At 47.9% G+C, this 18,351-nt stretch overlaps 2 protein-coding genes across 14 annotated transcripts in view; one reads left to right on the top strand and one right to left on the bottom strand.

Annotated features, from left to right (window-relative positions):
• Positions 1–18,351, top strand: part of Foxn3 (forkhead box N3) — a 373,587-nt gene that overhangs the window by 161,587 nt on the left and 193,649 nt on the right. For 9 of the 13 annotated variants that reach the window (XM_006516239.4, XM_030246927.1, XM_006516232.4 and 6 more), the window contains one exon: positions 13,164–13,720. In XM_006516239.4, coding sequence (XP_006516302.1) covers positions 13,178–13,720 — 543 coding nt within the window. In that variant the 5' untranslated portion in view covers positions 13,164–13,177. Of the gene's footprint in view, positions 1–7,636; positions 7,868–9,008; positions 9,330–13,163; positions 13,721–18,351 lie in introns of those variants that run through there. The other 4 variants (XM_006516236.4, XM_006516240.3, XM_006516234.3 and 1 more) reach the window with 4 other exon arrangements.
• Gm51999 (predicted gene, 51999) lies at positions 8,437–9,915 on the bottom strand. The gene has a single exon (XM_030247043.1). It carries the CDS (start codon positions 9,700–9,702, stop codon positions 8,452–8,454), a length of 1,251 nt encoding a protein of 416 aa, XP_030102903.1. The 5' UTR covers positions 9,703–9,915; the 3' UTR covers positions 8,437–8,451.

Here is an 18,351-nt window from a genome sequence, read left to right as displayed (position 1 = left end):
CTCCGCCATTATGGCTCCACCATGGGGTCGACACCTCTGTCTCCTGCGGGAGATATGTGTCGGCCCGGAGCTCCGTCATTTAACTACCTCATGCTTTTACATCAAGGTGGTCGTCTGTTCGTGATTCTTGGGTGCGCGCCAAATGGAAATTGAGTGGGGGTTTCCCCACTAGGTTCTTTCAATCTCTCCATCTTTGTAGATGGTAGACCCCAGCATGTTGGGCTTCTGTAGAATAAAACACTCTTTGCATTTATATACTATTTGAGACTGGGGGTATCATTCTTCAGCAAATCATGGGCCCTCCTAGTGGACTTGCTTAGACATTTCTAATGGTTCTTTGGAGCAGCTCCCATGTGTGTTTGTCTGGAAGTCTGCAGTTCAGTTCACAGTCAACAGGGGCAGCTTGATCTACTGGAAAACCCTTCACAGATTTACCAGCAGTCCAGTTTGGTAGAGTCAGGATAGCAAACACAGATCAGCAGCAGTGGCATGAACTGGCAGAGACAGCCAGGCTGCAGCCTCAGCACCAGTCAGCAGGGGGGACCAGGGAGGACACCAGAAGTTCTAGGCTGTGCCTCTCTCAGGGAAGCAAGGACCAGTAAAAAGCATTGCACAGCCAGCTCTATAAGTGAGCTTAGCGCAGCCTCATTCGCTGTCCATTGAGTCCATTTTATCTTTCCTCCAAACATCACGTGTCTTCCATGGGACTTGTCTCAGCCCATGAACCTGTCTCAGCTGACATCACTCTGCCAATCACATCAAGTCTGAGCAGCAAGAAACTGCAGCACATTACCAGAAGTGTTTTTGTCAAGTTTCTCTCTAGAGTCCCAACAAATGGAGCTCAACTAAGTGACGTAAGGTGGACTAGTATATGTGTGTCATTAGCGAAGACCACTTCGTCACGTGTTCTTTCACGTGCTTGCTTTCGCAGAACATCCTTTCACCCGTGTCTGCTTCAGGAAAACACTCCTTCACATGTTTGCCCCAGCAAAAAACCCTCTAACACAACTGGCCGTTCAAAGAACCCTCAAGTTTCCACTTCACTCCTCCACAAATGCACAAGTGTTTGGAATTCTTGTATCCTTGAAGAGAAATTTGGCTACTCAAAAGGCTTACCTTGAATCCTTTCTTGGGCAGAAAAACTTTATATCTCTGAATATAGGGTTTATAATATGTAGCGATTCCATTGGCTCCCACTGCTAACTTTTTTTTTTTTTCCAAGACAGGGTTTCTCTGTATAGCCCTGGCTGTCCTGGAACTCACTCTGTAGACCAGGCTGACCTAGAACTCAAAAATTCCGCCTGCCTCTGCCTCCTGAGTGCTGGGATTAAAGGCGTGCGCCACCCTGCCCGGCTCCCCTCAACTCTTAACATTATGAATTGTTTGTAAGTTATTTTACATCTGAGATTGTGAAACTGAATCAGAAAAGGGAAAGCTTTAAAAAAAAATGGTTTTAAAACTATCAGAAAACTGGAAGGAGCAGGGAGTAAAGGGGCCGAGCTAGCTTCTGGTTTAATAATGCGACTCCAGCCTTTTATTTCCACAAGTTCTGTGGTACCAGGATCTTAGATATTGTCCCTGAAAACACTTTCAGAGGCACTGTGGGGACCTTTGCTTCAGCTCTGGTGGTGCACATGCCAGAGACCGCTCGCATAAATGCTGCACCCACATCCCTGAACTCTGCAGGCCTGACTCCTGCTTTTCTGGAATTTCCCACCTCAGGGATCAGGAGGTCTGGTGGAATGGAAGTACCTAGGCTAAATCCCTATCGGTTGGTAGTCTAGGATCAATGGCAGGGCTCAGAGAATACATTTTTAATTAATTTAAGGCAGACCAGTCCTTTAGTTGTGTGAGGATACCTTCCCAGTCACCCCGACACCCCTGTTTTTACCTTTAAGTGTGGGTCGATCTGACAGGTGGAGTGAGACATCAGTTGCTATAGCATGTGTTTCTTTGACTTCACTGAAGTTGAAAATCCCCCTTTACCTTCTTGTGTGTTGTGTGATTGGCCCCTTTGATTGAGATGTTTTGTTTTGTTTTTTTCTTTCTCTTTAAGTTATGTGAGAGTTTCAAATTAAATGCCTTGAGCCAGATATGGTGGGACATACCTGTAATCCCAGACTTCAGGAGACCGAGGCAGGAGGATCATAAATCTTAGGCCAGTAGAGGCTACATGCCAGATCTGATGTTAAAAACGTATGCCCACATATATTTACATATGTAACTATTATCGCCTCCCTTTTGTTAGAGAAGCTCCTGTGGCCTCAACCTTCCTAAGTCGTCCAGAATGACCTTTAACCTCTGATCTTTCTGCCTCTCAACCTCTAGAGTGCTAGGCTTATAGTAGGCTTACAGGAACCACACCCAGTTTCCTCTTTTTATATTTAGCAAATATTTACACCTTTTTTTTTTTGTCTTTTACAATCCCTGATGGCATACAATTTCTAAATTGTTATGCAAATATGTCAGTGTGCAAACTAAATCTTTTTGATTTGTTTACTTAACCAAAATCTTGTACTATGTACTCTGGTTCCACTATACACTCCTTACAAATATTAATTCATTTAATTGTTACCACAGCTCAATGAAAGGTTGCTACAGATTGGATGCTGGACAATCCCCCAAAGGCTCATAATGAATGAGCTTGGTCGCCGAGGGTGGTCATACTCCTGGGAGGTGGTGGAGCCTCTATGCTGTGGAGCCTAGTGGAGGTCTTTGGGCCATTGGAGGCATGTTTCCAAGGGGATTGAGGGGCCTCGTGACCTTCCATTTCTCTTTAGCTTCCAGTCATGACATGGTAACTTTGTCCCAGCACATGTTCCCACCATGTTGCGTTACCTCACCAAAGGCCTAAAGCAAGATGGCCACCGATGGATAGGCGCCTCCCCCCCACAAAAAAAAGCCCAAATAAAATGCATGTTTTCTCCTTATAAGATAATTATGTAAGGCATCCTGAAATAATGACCCAAAGCTAGCTGATGTAATTAGTTATTATCCCATTTCTTTTTTAAGATTAATAATAATAATTTATACCAATTATTTCTAACAACTCTTTATTGTTTATAAATTGATGGTATTTATATAATCTATAGTGATAATAATTATGTGTATTATGACATGGACTGAGCGTGTGCATGTGTTTGTCTGTGTATGATGTGTGTGGTGGTCAGAGGACAACACCTAGTTCTTTTCTACCACTGTTTGTGCTCATTCCATGGGATTGCCGTGCTCACTTGGCAAGCTCTTTCACAGACAGCCTCCACCCACTCCCATTCCTTCATTTTTAAGATAAGGGGACTAGATAGAGGGAAAGAAGTTATGTTCCTTGCCTGGGGTTATCTGGCTGCTAAGTCCTAGCATGTGTATGTTTGGCTGCACTATTCTGGCCTTGGCGTTGGGCTTGGTATGTTTGTATATCTATGGTTGTTTCCTCTATGCTTGCCAGTGAGTTGGCGAGATGGTTCAGTGGTTAGGAGCACTGGCTCTTCTTGAGGACTCAGGTTTGGTTCCCAGCTCTCTCTGGGTGCTCGTAACCACCTGGAACTTCCAGGTGATCCAAGGTCTCCCTCTGACCTCCCAAGGTGCCATGCACACATGTGGTCTGCAGACACACGTGCAGGCATAGCACCCGTGCACATAAAATAATACAGAAACTTTAGGATAATGCTTACCAGGCGTCCTCCTGTCCTTGATGGCTGGTGCCACGCGTATTTTTCCCGGGCTGTCTTTCAAGTTCCTCATCACTCAGCAACAGGCATGGAGTTGTTAGGTCTTTAAAGCAAATCCTTGTTGACTGAGTGATTTGTCTGAAACTGGATTCTAGATCATCCGTTTACCGTCTTGTTTATGGTTACAGAGGAGTTGAGAGACATTATACTTCTAGTTTGCCTCTAGCAGATGACTTCATAGGCTTAGGGGTTGGCAGGGGAGCCTGAACTAATGAATCTCACTCCACCCATCACCCCTACTTTCCTTACCCCTCCCCCCTCTGAACCCCAAGTCAGCATCCTTGCCTACTAGAGAAGCCTTTCCCAGGCTCCACCCTTGAGGATTGGCCTGGTAAACATGAGGGAGTGCACTGAGGTTGTCATATGGTGACCGGGTCTTCTGCCTCACTTAGGAACTTCCAGGTCTTCCAGCTGAGGGTCTCTTTCTTCTCTATAGAAGGGAAAAAGTGAGCTTTGTTGTTGTTCTGGCAAACAAAAATAGCATCCTTGTGTGTTATGGTCAAGCAATGACTAAGGGATTGTCTTTGGCTGTACCTCTCCTCCTCCTCCTCACAGGACACACCCTCTTTGTCTTTTGGTGACTTTTATACCCTGCTGCCTAGACCGATTGATTCTTCTGGAATCCAGTGGCCCTCAAAGTATGGTTCTCAGGTCTGCCATGCTTTTTAGAGATGTAAATATCTCAGGTCAAGCCTCGGCCTCTGGAACCAGAAATTATGGGTGTGGGGACCATTGGTAGCATTTAAATTAGCCCTCTAGGTAATTCTGATGCACATTCGGAGAACTGGAACATAGTGGTAGAAAGCGTAAAACTCTATAAATGTAAACACAAGTATAAAAGAAGAGCATATCCAAAAAAAAAAAAAAGAGAAAAGAAAAAGAAAAGAAAAAAGAAACAACCAAAAAAACTTGTTCTCAGTTCTCAGAGGGAGTCACTAACAGTATTATCACCTCAATTAAAAAAAAAAAAAGATTTATTCAGGTTGTGTGTGTGTGCATGCCCTGTGCCGTGTGTGTGTGTGTGTGTGTGTGTGTGTGTGTGTGTGTGTGTGTGTGTGCTATGTGTACAGGTGCCCATGGAGGCCAGACTAGGCCATTGTATCCCCTGGAACTAGAGTTGCAGGCAGTTGTGAGTGCTCTGATGAGGTGCTAGGAACCGAACCTGTGTTCTTCACAGGAGCACCTAGTGCTCTTAACTGCCGAGCCACCTATACCTGTCCAGCCCTCTTCCTAAATTTGCAAAACCCACTTTTACAAAATTATCTTTTTTTTTTTTTTGTTTCCTTTGTTTGTTTTGGGTGCTGGGGAGGGAGCCCAGGGCTGCACATGTGTGAACACATGTGTGCGAACACAGGCCATCACAGTGGGCTGCCCTCGGCTCCCACCCTGCCTTTTGAGTGAAGGGTTGCCATGCTGTCTGAGCTGTTCCAACAGCTTTTGGTTCTCTGTTTCGCTCTTCCCACTCTAAAAACTCATGCTGTATCCAGATCCCATTCATCTTTTGAATCCTATTTCTTTGATAACACAACTTGTGGGTTGTAAAAATACCTAGCCATTTCCCTTGCCTTGAGAATGGAATGTGAAGGAACCACTAACACTGGTATCCCATGAGTTTTGTTATGATGCTTCCATATCTATTTACAAATATATAAACCCCACAGGAACAAGACTTTGTCCCTCCTGAACCTAACCCAGTGCTTGGTAAATATTTGTCTAACAAACAAGGGCATTTTGAACACAATCAAGTTATACTCAGTCTGTTTGCACTCTCCTACCTGGAGGAGAGGTTGTCAGAACAGCTATTTCAAGGAGAGCTTTCTTGATATACATATTAGGACCCCATTTAGGGATATCTGGACTTGTATGGAGTGGCTCCCCGGGTGGCTTTTCCAGACTTTTCTGGACAAACAACCCAGGTTTAGGGTGCTCCTCCATCTTGCCAGGCCTAACTCCAACCATACTTATTACATCTCTTCCTCACAAAATTATCTATGCTTCGTTCCCCAAGCCTGTTGTGTCAGATAGTCTACCAAGGGCTTTGCCTCTCTCTTCTGGGGGCTGGGGGTGTGAGAGGGGTCAGAGGACTCCTTTCCCTGAGAATTTAAACTAGAGGACAGAAGACTTGAGACAGTCTGCAGATGGTGGATGCTAAAACCAGAGGACTTTAAGAACTATGGCCGGGAAGCCATGTGTGACCATAAGCAAGCTGTCCCACAGGGAGGAGAGTAGAGTATCTCTACTGGCAAGAAGCAAGAAATACCTTGAACTGGAGGGAGGGACAAAAGCAGGAATCCTGTCCCCAGTTCCATGCCACCAGCTGAGCTGCCTGCTTTTTACTGGAACCAGTTGTTGTTACCTTGGAGCAGAGGGCCGTCTTTCCAGGCCTGCCTCAGGTCTTTGCACCTACAGCAAGGTCTCTCTGGAATCTACTTAGTTGTCACTGCTTTGAGGGACTATCAGTTATTCCATTAAGAACCATGAAGGAGGAATGGAGGCCTATACTGCCTTGCGCTGGCTGTCCCAGAACACAAGTCTGTGTCCAGATGGGGTACGGAGTGATCCCATCAAGTCGGCAATCAGAAAATAAATGTTGCTGGGCAGTGGTGGCATGTGACTTTAATCCCAGTCCTTGGGAAGCAGAGGCAGGTGGATCTCTGAGGTTGAGGCCAGCTTCATCTATAGAGTGAGTTCCAGGACAGCCAGAGCTACTCGGAGAAGCCCTGTCTGGGGAGTGGGGAGGCAGCGGCAAAACAAAACAAGAAAACCAAATTTCCAAACAGCAACCACAACAACAACAACAACAGAAATGAGTTCTGGGTCTGAGATAGGATTCTGCTGTCAAATAGCTATTTAAAACAATAGTTTAAATTATTTGGCCTGCTTGAGATTTCTTGGCACCCAAGATATTAGGGTATATTTGGAAAACACAGCAGGAACTTGAGCATGAGGCCATTCCTACAGGAATTTGGCCCCTGGATGCTAATGTCAAGGCTGCCTGTCCCAGAGCCAGGGATCTGTTGAATCACTGTTGGAGGAGGGCACACCAAGCTCACTCTGGCTTACAGCAAAGGTCTGCTGGGGTCCATTTTAGATCACCAGGCAGGCAGACCTGTGGACCTTGCACCTTCCTTATCAGCCTTCCTTTCTCTCTTTGGGACAACACCTGCCTGACATCTCTTAGCATATCTCGAACGGAAAAGGGAAAAATAAGAAATCAAGTCATACTCAATAAATCTGTTTGCTGCCCCTTTTCCGTCTCCTGCCTGAGGTAGAGGTTGTCAGCACAATCAGCCCCCGGGTGGGGGGCTCCTTTGATGTGTACAGCTAGGACCCCCACCTAAGGGTATTGGGACTTAGGGTTGGCTTTCCAGATGTTTCTCATAGGCTTCTCCAGACAAGCTACTCATTCAGCTTGCGAATGCCCTCAGAGGGAAAGGAAAGATAAGACCAGCCCATTAAAGGCAGCTTCCCCACTCACTGTGCTCCTTCCTCTCTCGATGGCTTCTTAGAGCCTAAACTTGTCCTGTGTGTTCAGTTTTTGTTTATTTGGCATGGCCAGCTCACACCCTAGGAGGCGAGTTTTTGTTGTTGTTGTTTCCGAGACAGGGTTTCTCTGCATAGTCCTGGCTGTCCTGGAACTCACTCTGTAGACCAGGAAGGGAGTTTTAAGAATGACATACATAGTTCAGGCCTAATCAACCTGCTTTGAGAACCTAGGAAGAAGGACTGGGGAGGAAATAATGTGCTGGGCCTACTTTAAGTAGAGAGATGCCTAGGAAGTGTGAGAGGGGTTGGGCGGGCTGGCAGCTCAAGGCGGAGCAGGGAGAGTACATTCTCTAAAGTCAGTTTTGACCTTTGGTGAGGATTAAAGATTGTCAAGTGACACGCTGTTGTAGGAGGGGGACCTGCCCTAGCTGAGCCACAGGTGGCTGATCTTCTCTTGTCCTGGTTTGGGTTACCAGTAGTGGGCCTTAGAATCACTGGTGTGCGACTCCAGAGATGATCTAATGTGCCTGCCACCGGGTACCTTCCGCGCTTAGTCACAAGATGTGCTCAATAACATAGGTGTCGCTGGATGACCTCAGGCTACCTTGGGCTTCTTCAGGTCTTCTGGCTGCTTGGCAAGGAGTGAAGTCTCTGTGAGTCTGAATTGCTGAAGATTGCCTGCCACCTACCTAATCTTGAAGTTTTGTTAAGTGGGGGATTGAGTCTCAGATTGGTTTGGAGTTTTCTTTCTTTCTTTCTTTCTTTCTTTTTTTTTTTTTTTTTTTTTTTCTTTTTGAAACAAACTTCTCAGAAGCACGTGGTATTTCTCTCACTGTTCTCTCTCTCCCTGTCTGGCTATGATAAAAGTTCCTGTCCAGCTGGGTTTTTCAGCCCAGTTCACAGATAGCTGTCCACTTTTCTGGTGGGCGTGGGAGGATGGCTTTGGGCTTCTCTTTGTAGGACCTGCTCGCCTAGCTACCTGGGAGTGGTGCACAATCCTATTTTTATTTATGTCACCAGCAGGGTGTCCTATTGGACTCTGCTTTCATCCTCACCAAAGGCAGCCGGCTGGTGAGCCTTGAGCAGTGGGTGGCCATTCTCTGGAGGTGTCTGGAGACTGGGTGAAGTGGCTGCGCCATTGGGGGGCGCGGGGTGGGAGGCTGCAGATTATCGTTTTAGTTGATGAAGCTCAAAATGGTAAAGGACGGAGATTTGTTTTCCTTCCAGATGGGGGCCCTTAGCCCAGCCTACTGGGGAGAACCCACTGACGTTGCGTTTGGGGTTCACCTCTCCCTTGGTGGTTGCGGCCATCCTCCTGCCCTCCGAAGCCAAGGCAACCTAGGCTGGGGATCAGTTTTTTCGTCCCCGGCAAGAGGTACATGGTGGAGGAGGACTGGACCCGCCTCGGGAGTGCTGCAGTAGTAGTTGGAGAGAAGTGGAGTCTTCTCTCTTCACCCTCAGAAGCCTCGCTCGCGTCGTAATTCTTTTTATTTTTACTTTCGAGCCTTGTAAGGCAGGCGGCCGGGGTAAAAGCGCTGCGGCGACACGTTGCCAGCTGCGCAGCACCGCCCGTGTGGCCTGAAGCAGGGGAGAGGGCCGGCCACGCGCCACCTGCCCGGCTCCCCTGGGTCCCTGGGTGCCGCACGGGAGCCCGGGAACCCAGCCTGGCCAAAGGGCCTCCCTGCGGACCCGCGCCGCAGCTCGGGGTCGCCCAGCCCACGTTTTCCGTCTCTCCGGCTCTCTCCGCCCCTCCCTCCCCGCGCTTCCCCTCCTCCTGCCTGGTCATGTGTCGCCTTTTTTTGTTTGCAGTGGAAACAATTTCTCGCCGCTCGGCGCGCCCCGGCCCCGACGCGCCGCAGCGGAGGCGAGCGGGAGGCGGGACGGGGCGTGGAGAGCGGCGGGGCCGGCGGGAGGACGCGGCGCCCGCGGACGCTCGCTCGGGGCCCATGCCGCGCCGCTTCCCGCACCCCTGTCGCCCGCATCCGCGGCCGCCCCCCGCCGCCCGCCCAGGGCTCGAGCGTCCACTGCGGGACCCCGAGCGATGCCCGCTGGGCGCCAGCGAAACTTTGTCGGCTGCGCTGAAGGCAGCGGCGGCCCGGCGCCGCGCTCGGCCAGGTGAGTCGGTGCCCGCGCCCGCCCGCACCACCCAGGCTGGGGTCCGCATTCCAGAGCCGTCGCAGCGGCACGGGGACGGGGCTCGCAATGCGGGGCGCGGGCCAAGCTGGACCCGGGGTGGGGGGACCCCAGTCCTGAGCCGGGAAGTTGCCCGCCCAGGAGTTTCCTGCCCCGACGTGCTGGCTGCTTCTCGTGCCTCGGTTTCCCCTCCGACTCGGAGAGCGACAGAGTTGGTATTGTCTGCGGAACAGGCATCCTCAGCAATTCGAGTCTGGCAGAGGGTGCCGATCAACTCCAGACCCCAGGACCGCGAACGGGCGCCTAACAAAGATCCCCTCCCTAGCCGAGCACGCTCAGCACGGGCCGCGAGCATCCCGAGACTCTCGGGGCCTCTTCCGCACCCTGACTCTTTGCAAGCCTTTCTGGGCCTCGCGTGAGCTGGGAGGGACGGTGGGCGCGTATTGATTTGTTTTAGTCTCGCCACGCTGCGGCCAATAAAAGGTTTATGACATCTGACCAGCAGTGAAGGTATGTGTGCTCCCAATTGCCCTGTGTACGGGGAGAAGAGCAGTTTTCCCGTTGCCTGGCAACGCCGCCGATTGACGCAGGGCCCAGCCAATCGCTGCCCTCGTTGGTCCCCTTGAAATGTTTTTGACAAGTACAGTAAAAGGGAGTGGAGCGCGTGCGTGCGTGCGCGCGCAAGGAGGGGGAGGTTCCCGGTCCCCCAAACTCGCGACTGCCCAGCTTTGGTTGAGAAAGATTTCTCAACTTTTTAAAAAGTTCACCACCAACATCTGTTCAGACCTGGGCCGTAATGGCGTTGTCAGGTATTTGGAGAATTTCTGCTATTAGCCAAAAAAGTAAGCGTTTTTACTCCATTTTCTTCGTTGGAAGAAAGAAAGGAAGATAAAACACAGGAAGTCATAAAAAGAATGAAAACAAAAGGAGGGTGTGTGAGACGTAACCAATAACTTAAGGCGGTCACTGTTGGGTCACTGTTCGAAGCAACATTATTAGCAGCAGATTAAAAAATGTTTGCTTGACCACAGACGCACACTACCCCTCCGCCTCTCTAAAATAAGAAGGGAAAGGCGATTTGGAAAATTTTGTAGTTAAGATATAATGGAAAACTCAGCTGTGGTTTCTGGGAATTGTTTGTTTTGTGGTAATATAGGACAGGGGTAGTAAGGAGTCGTCACATGCTGTTGTAAAGGGAGGGATTTGTAAGGAATGTAGTTAGTGGAGAGTTTGGAAACATAATCTAGGGGTTAGGGGCCCTCCAGACCACCTCTTCTTGGCACTGGCATTTAAATTTGTTTTTCGTATAGGATCACGTTGCTGGCAGTGTTTGTTGAAAACAAAAGAAAACATGGAGAATAGCATGTTAGTTCCTTTGGGAGGCCACTGACAAATAAGCAAATTAAAAAGAAAGAGAGCAGTATGTTGTCATAGCAACAGTGCAATTAAATTACTTTACTGTCAGCCATGATATAATTTTCCTGTTTGGAAGCTCAGGAGACATAAAACTTTCATTTGGTGCTAAAGTTGACTTCAACTGGCTGGGTAGTTCTCTCGTGTGTGGATGTGCGGGCAATTAGAACCCTTTCTAGGGGAATCGGAGGAAACTCTGAGACAAGCTGGCCTTGATTTCTTCCTAAGGAAGTTAAAAGCTGTATCAGGCTGGATTCCTTAACTAGCTCCAAACCTGAAGATAGGAGCCACCACTTTTCTATAACGTGCATGCTGTATGATATAGACTAACTTCCTTTTTTGACAGAAATGTTTCCTCGGATGAACTGGATTCTTCTGGATTGGGCTGCCTTGTTCCGGCTGGGTGCCTTGTGGGGTTTTTCTCCTTTTCTTCTTCTTCTTTTTTTTTTTTTTTTTTTTTTTTTTGATTTTTCGAGAGACAGGGTTTCTCTGGGTAGCCCTGGCTGTCCTGGAACTCACTCTGTAGACCAGGCTGGCCTTGAACTCAGAAATCTTCCTGCCTCTGCCTTCCAAGTGCTGGGATTAAAGGCGTGCGCCACCACTGCCCTGTGATTTCTCTCCTCTTAGAGATGGCATGTCCTGTCCACTTGGGAGATGTGCCTCCTTTATCTCTGTCCAGCTGGGGGGGGAAGTGCACAGCACGCTGGCACCTCGCCTCTTTGTTTGAGCTCTGCACTGTGCTTTCTAGAATCCAGTTCTAGAACTTCCTGTGCTGAATCAGTGGTCACTTTAGATGCCACGTTAATGGCTATTTAGAGGCTTGTGTTAACCATTTGTTTACCTTCCATGTATTCATTCCTCTCTAGGTACTTTGCTTCAAGTCCTCACTGAGCCAAAAAAAAAAGATACTTTTAAACTAAGCATGTAGCTTTAGCTCTGCACACCCACCGCCACTGAAAAACTCATTGTCCTTTTTATCTTGAGTTGTATACCAGAGGGCTGTGTCTGTAGGGGTGACTCTATTTGTAAACTTGACATCTCCCTGTATTTTCTTGTCACATACTGCTTTACTCTCTGTTCTAGGTCATTGATAAGAGTGGAGATGCTGCGGGTGGGAAGGATCTGTTAGAACTTTGGAGGAATTTGCCTTCCTGTAGTGAAATTTTCAGTTGCTCTCCTGACTTTATTTTCGTCACCGATCCTAGTTAACGACTTATCCTTCATTCCCACGTATTTTTAGTGCCTGGGGTTGCACACTTTTCCTCTTTAGAGATGTCCTTGAGTTGAATGTACTCGGTCAAGTTGCAGGCTGCAGGGTTCCTTGTCCTGGCTTACACTTGTCAAATGTTAGTAAAGTTGTAATTTTTCCTTACAATTTTTGTGGGATAAAATAAAACTAAACAGTCAAATCAATGGCCTTTGGTTACCAGGCTGGCCTCAAACTCAGAAATCCGCCTACCTCTGCCTCCCAAGTGCTGGGATTAAAGGCGTGTGCCACCACTGCCCAGCTGTAAGAGTCTTCTTAGGGGATTGGAAGCAACTCTCCTTGCCTTCCCTCTCATCTCTGTTATTTTACTTATGAAAAAAATTATACTTGTGTGTGCGTGTGTGTATGTGTGTATATATGTGTGTGTGTGTGTATGTGTATACAGTGTATATATGTACACATATATGTACACATACATGTGTCTGTGTATATATGGGAGTGTATGTGCCCAGTGCACATGCGGAGGTCGGAGGACAAATTTCTGGAGTGATGGTCCCTGCATCACGGAGGTCTGGGTGATCAAACACAGGCCATCAAGCTTGTCAGCCCCCGCACCCCGAGTTTTGAGATTGAATCTCCTGTAGCCCGGCTTGGCCTTGAGCTCTCAATCCTCCTGCCGAGGCTTGAAGAATGCCAAAAGCACAGGTGTGCTGGGATTACAGTTGAGTGAGTACTTTCAGACCCAGCCTTTTTCTCTTTGAGAAGAATAAACAGTGGACCTGGTAATACAAAGCCACAGTAGGTGCCCATGACACTTATCTTATTTATTTATTTTTTTTTTTTTGGTTTTTCAAGACAGGGTTTCTCTGTGTAGTCCTGGCTGTCCTGGCACTCACTTTGTAGACCAGGCTGGCCTGGAACTCAGAAATCCTCCTGCGTCTGCCTCCCGAGTGCTGGGATTAAAGGCGTGCGCCACTACCGCCTGACCAAGGTCACCATTCTGCTGACACTCTGGGCTCATTTTTCTTCATTGTGTAACTGTATGGTGGGCTCGTGTGGCTGCCATGCAGGAGTACTGCCCTGCCTTCACCTTGTAGTTGAGAGCCAGATAGGAGCAGAGGGAGTCAGGCGGAAACTGATCTGATTCCTCTTCTGGGGTTCTCCGGCTCATGACTTCTCTGCCTTGTCCTTCCTAGGAGCCTTCACGTAAATGGGTCCAGTCATGCCTGCCAGTAAGAAGGCCGAGAGCTCAGGAATCAGTGTGTCCAGTGGACTGAGTCAGCGTTACCGGGGCAGCGGTTTCTCCAAGGCCCTCCAGGAAGACGATGATCTTGACTTCCCTCTGCCCGACATCCGATTAGAAGAGGGGGCCATGGAAGATGAAGAGCTGACCAACCTGAACTGGCTGCATGAGAGCAAGAACTTGCTGAAGAGCTTTGGGGAGTCGGTCCTTAGGAGTGTCAGTCCTGTGCAGGACCTAGACGATGACACCCCACCATCCCCTGCCCACTCGGACATGCCCTATGATGCCAGGCAGAACCCCAACTGCAAGCCCCCCTACTCCTTTAGCTGCCTCATATTTATGGCCATCGAGGACTCTCCGACCAAGCGCCTTCCAGTGAAGGACATCTACAACTGGATCTTAGAACATTTCCCGTATTTTGCAAATGCACCTACTGGGTGGAAGAACTCAGTGAGACACAACTTGTCATTGAATAAGTGTTTCAAGAAAGTGGACAAAGAGAGGAGTCAGGTAAGTCGCCCGTGTCTTCTAGAACTGAGTTTAGTTATTTTTTGTTTTAAATTAAAATTTTTTTTTAACCATTAAAAATGAATGTATAGTTAACCATGCTGAAGTCGTTATGAATGGATAATTTAACACATTGGTGAGTTGTGGAAAATCTTCCTTGTTTTTGGTTTGTTTGTTTGTTTGTTTGTTTTTGGTTTTTCGAGACAGGGTTTCTCTGCCTAGCCCTGGCTGTCCTGGAACTCACTCTGTAGACCAGGCTGGCCTCGAACTCAGAAATCCGCCTGCCTCTGCCTCCCAAGTGCTGGAAATCTTCCTTGTTTTTAAGTGTATTGGTTATACTTTCTGATTTAATGTAATCACACAATTAAGCTTTGCCAAATCCACTGTCTTCATTCATGTCTCGGACATGCCCTATGATGCCAGGCAGAACCCCAACTGCAAGCCCCCCGACTCCTTTAGCTGCCTCATATTTATGGCCATCGAGGACTCTCTGACCAAGCGCCTTCCAGTGAAGGACATCTCCACATCTTCCACGTGGTTGGGGCAGTTGGGTTTTACAATTCAAAGCTCTATGTGGCAATACCTAGTGTATCAACGGAGGGACCTTTAGATAAGGAGAATTGCCATAAAGAACTGGAGGAAAAGGATAGCTGCTTTCTGAATATTGGGAGGGGGTGGCTTCTCAGGCTTCTGGAATTCACGGGAGATACTGCTCTGTTGAAAGATACTTGAACATACTTAATTACTCCGAGACCCATCAGAGACTCCAGGTGCCCTCAGCTTTTATGAAATCTGGTGTCTATGTGAGTGCCTGGCACCGTGAAACTGGGAAACCGCCAGGGTGAAGTACTGCGTGGGTTAAGGTTCCCACCAGAAGGGTTTTTTGTTTTTTTTTTTAAATTGTTTAAGTGTGTGTGTGTGTGTGTGTGTGTGTGTGTGTGTATGTGTGTGTGTGTGTGAGAGAGAGAGAGAGAGAGAGAGAGAGAGAGAGAGCGCGTGAGAGCGAGCCCGAGCACACATGTGTGAGGGAGGGAGCTGGATTTACAGGTGATCGAGAGCTACCCACTGTGGGTGTTGGGAACTGACCTTGGTTTTGCTGGAGGAACCATGAGTGCTCTTAACCTCTGAGCCATTGCTCACTGATGCTGATGATGTCAGGAGGGGGGTTCCTGGATATGCAGGAGCCTTCTTCTTTTCCAGGTCCTTAGTTTTATCTGTGAGGCTCAGGGCGTGCCTCTTACATCCCTGGTACTCAGTCTTAGCTATTTTCTCAGGTTAAGCATCTGAGACCACTCTCTAGATTTCAACTCTGTTCCCTGCTTTGAGATCCTTCTGAAAACTTAGAAACTGTCCTCTTTCAAAGAGCCAGGCTGTGGCATTAAACACCTTTGTATAGGTCACTTCTTGGGGCAAGAGAGAGAGCAAGTGTGAGGAAGGAATTCTAAGCTTAGAGTACAGCCAGCAGAGGTCGAGTCAGGACCCCAGAGCTGTTTGCCACTGAGGAAAGTTAACAGGGCCTTTAGCTCCAGTCATCCTTTCTGCACGTTCTAGCGTGCCCGCGTCTCCACGTTTGACATGAAACCACAGCACCCACAAGTAATGTAGCTAGTTCGAACTCTGAACTGTTAAACAGGACCAGCTTCAAGCCTGCAGGGAGACTTAGAGATTATCTACTCCTCTTGCTGCCTTGCTACCAAGCCCTGGATGGTGCCTGTCAGAGCTCACCAGGAGGGTCCACCCGGCTCCCTGCCCCGCCCCGCCTTACACTGGATTCTTGGAGTCACATCCCCCTCCCCCCCAGGGGTGTTGGTTGTCAATCTCAGCAAACACTGATACCTGTTGACAGGGAGTGTTTTGAAGGACTTGAGATTGTTAATTTTCTGAATTGTTGAGTTCTGGCTTCCTAGCTGAGGCAGTGACCTGTATTGACGTGTTTCTGATCAAATGCCAGTCAGTTTTGTGACTTCGAGTTTGTTCCCAGTGAATAAAGCTACAGTTGTGCCCCCCTCCCCCTTTCTTTTTCTTTGGGTGAGCTGGAGGCCTCTGGTGGCTGTTCAAGTGTCAGGCTTAGTGAGTGCTGCCAGGGCCCTAGCCCTGGCCTGTTTACTGGGGGTTTTCTCCTGGATTTGCTGCGTAAAAGGGAAGGCATTCTCGCTGATCCATTGCCCAGTGAGAGTCCCTTGGGCTCTGTAGGTACACTTGTTTTCTTCCCAGGGAGTTCTGCTTTGGCAGTAGGCTCAACCTCAACATGAATGTTTGAACACACCCAAACGTTGGTGAGAACTGCCTCAGATAACAGAGAATGGAGGCCTGGCACATTATACCCACCGAGTTAGCTGCGCCACCTTCTTTGTTTGTTTTAATTCTTTTGGTATGTTTTTGAAATTGAAAAAAGCTTGGCCTAGCAGAGAGGATGTGGGATCCTGTGGGATCCTTGTCCCAGACGGCTTGGAACATGGGACCCTGCTGGATTACTGTTTGGCTAGGCCCCTGGAGAAGGGAGGAACCTTTGAGATTGCATCTCGGTCACCCCAAGCAAGGCATTTAACACTGGTACCACCTCTCAGGCCCCACCTTGGAGATTTGGTTCTGAGGTGGGTTGGGAAAGTTGGTTGTCTGGTGTTTCAAGGTGCTTAGCTGGTCCTGGAACCAGGGAGGGGCCTTTCAGGGTTTTTTTGTTGTTGTTGGTCAGTTTGTTTTGAGAGGGCCTCAAATAGGCAAGCCTTGAACTTGATATTCATCTTTGGGTGACCTTGAACTCCTGACCCTCCTGCTTCCGCCTCCTTTGCTGGTATTATAGGCATGGGTTTTGTTCTTTTTCCTAAGTGTTCAGATTTCATCAAGAATCTTTTTCTCTCAATTAAGTCTGTTTTATCTCTCAAAGTGCTTCAACAGACAGGTTAAATTTGTTTTTGTTTAATCATGGGCATTTTTAGCCAGCCAAAGTAGATAGAATAATATGAATTTGGGCTCCTGTCACCCCACGATCCATGTCTAGAGCTAGGGTTTAAAGGGAATTGTCTGGTTTCGTTCATTCATTTTTTTTTCCCTGTCACTGTTGCTACTTGGAAGAAAATTCAGATCGTGAGTCACTTTATTTCAACATACTTGAGAGTGTAGGAGAATAATCCATAATTTGCCATGCAGCTACAATGCCAGTGTGTCTGTTTGTACCTCATGCCTCCGACTCCCCCCCAACATTAGAAAGGCTTAGATGTCATCTGAGCCAAGTATTCAAATATCCAAGATTGTTAGATGTTTCAATTAGGACCCCCAACATGGCTTATGCAGGGTTGTGGGGTCTCTCACAGGCTTTGCTTGTTTGAGTATATTGCACTTTTTTTTTTCTTTTGAGTTATGGTTTCTCTGTGTAGCCTTGGTAGTACTGGTCCTAGCTTTGTAGACCAGGTTGGCATGGTCTTGGGGATCCTCCTGCCTCTGCCTCTTTGAGTGCTGGATTAAAGGCTTGCACCACTGCCACTACCTGGCTCTCTTTCTCTTTTTTAAAGACACCCAGCACTTGGGTCTTCAGAGTACTTTACACCCTGCTTGCTTCCTTGTGATGTCCCTGAGTTTGTCTCCATCCCCCAGAAGGGAAGTGAGCTCAGGGGTCCTCTGCTGCCTTCCAGGCCCCTTCCCTGGGAACTGAGTGTAGAGGGAGGGGCTGCGCTCCTGAATCCCTAAGCCTGCTCAGCTTGCCTTGGGGATGCTGTGGTCCAGCCTGGTTCACAGGGGTCAGCTGCTCCCCGTCCTGTGAACTTCACAACTGTCTTTCATGTTACCAGGTTATCAGTGGCTGCTCTTTGCTGAGATCAATCAAGGTCATTTTTTTTTTTTTTTAAAGTCTAAGATCTTTTTTTTTTTTTCTCCTAGATACAAGTGTCTGGATTTGTATTTAGCATGTACTGACTTCTCTGGGGACTTGCAAATGAGAAGTAAGACAATGCAGTTAATTTTTATAGATAGATTAATGGAGCAGGTATGTGTGCTTTGCTTTCCCGGCTTTTTATTTATTTCCCTTCTTGCCACTTTAACAAAGAAATCTTATTGTCAGCAGAAGGTTTAGAAAGGAAACAGTGCACAGAGTGTACTTACCATATACAAGGCTGACAGCTTTGAATACAGCTTTGGCCTGTAGAGGTGGCTCCGTGGTTTAGCCAGTCCAGGACTGAGTCCGGAGCAGGACTCCGAGACTGGTGTTAGTGGTTAGCAGTAACCGGCCATCTTTTTGTAGAAGCAGGCGTTGGAAGTGGTTCAGTGCGGTTGGGCCTTGGGGTCTTCGGTGTCTGAGGCACTGTTGACCCACAGCCTGAATTCAGTGGCAGCATGTCACGTGCTGATGAACACCATGTTGCTCTTGAGATTTTGTTTGCTTAGGTTTTTTTTCCCCCTTCCTTTTCTTTTTCTTTTTTTTTTTTTTTTTTTTTTTTTTTCTCGAGACAGGGTTTCTCTGTATAGCTCTGGCTGTCCTGGAACTCACTCTATAGACCAGGCTGGCCTCGAACTCAGAAATCCACCTGCCTCTGCCTCTGCCTCTGCCTCCCGAGTGCTGGGATTAAAGGTGTGCGCCACCATGCCTGGCCCTTTTCTTTTTTTAAAAGATTTATTTATTTTTTATTTATATGAGTACACTG

The sequence above is a fragment of the Mus musculus genome, chromosome 12, assembly GCF_000001635.26.
Source record: "Mus musculus strain C57BL/6J chromosome 12, GRCm38.p6 C57BL/6J".
Classification (NCBI taxonomy): domain Eukaryota; kingdom Metazoa; phylum Chordata; class Mammalia; order Rodentia; family Muridae; genus Mus; species Mus musculus.
This window is presented reverse-complemented; position numbering and strand designations above follow the sequence as displayed.

What these genes read in the sequence shown, in the direction of transcription:
- Gm51999 (XM_030247043.1), bottom strand. Translation starts at nt 9,702, where the DNA reads ATGCTCGCGGCCCGTGCTGAGCGTGCTCGGCTAGGGAGGGGATCTTTG.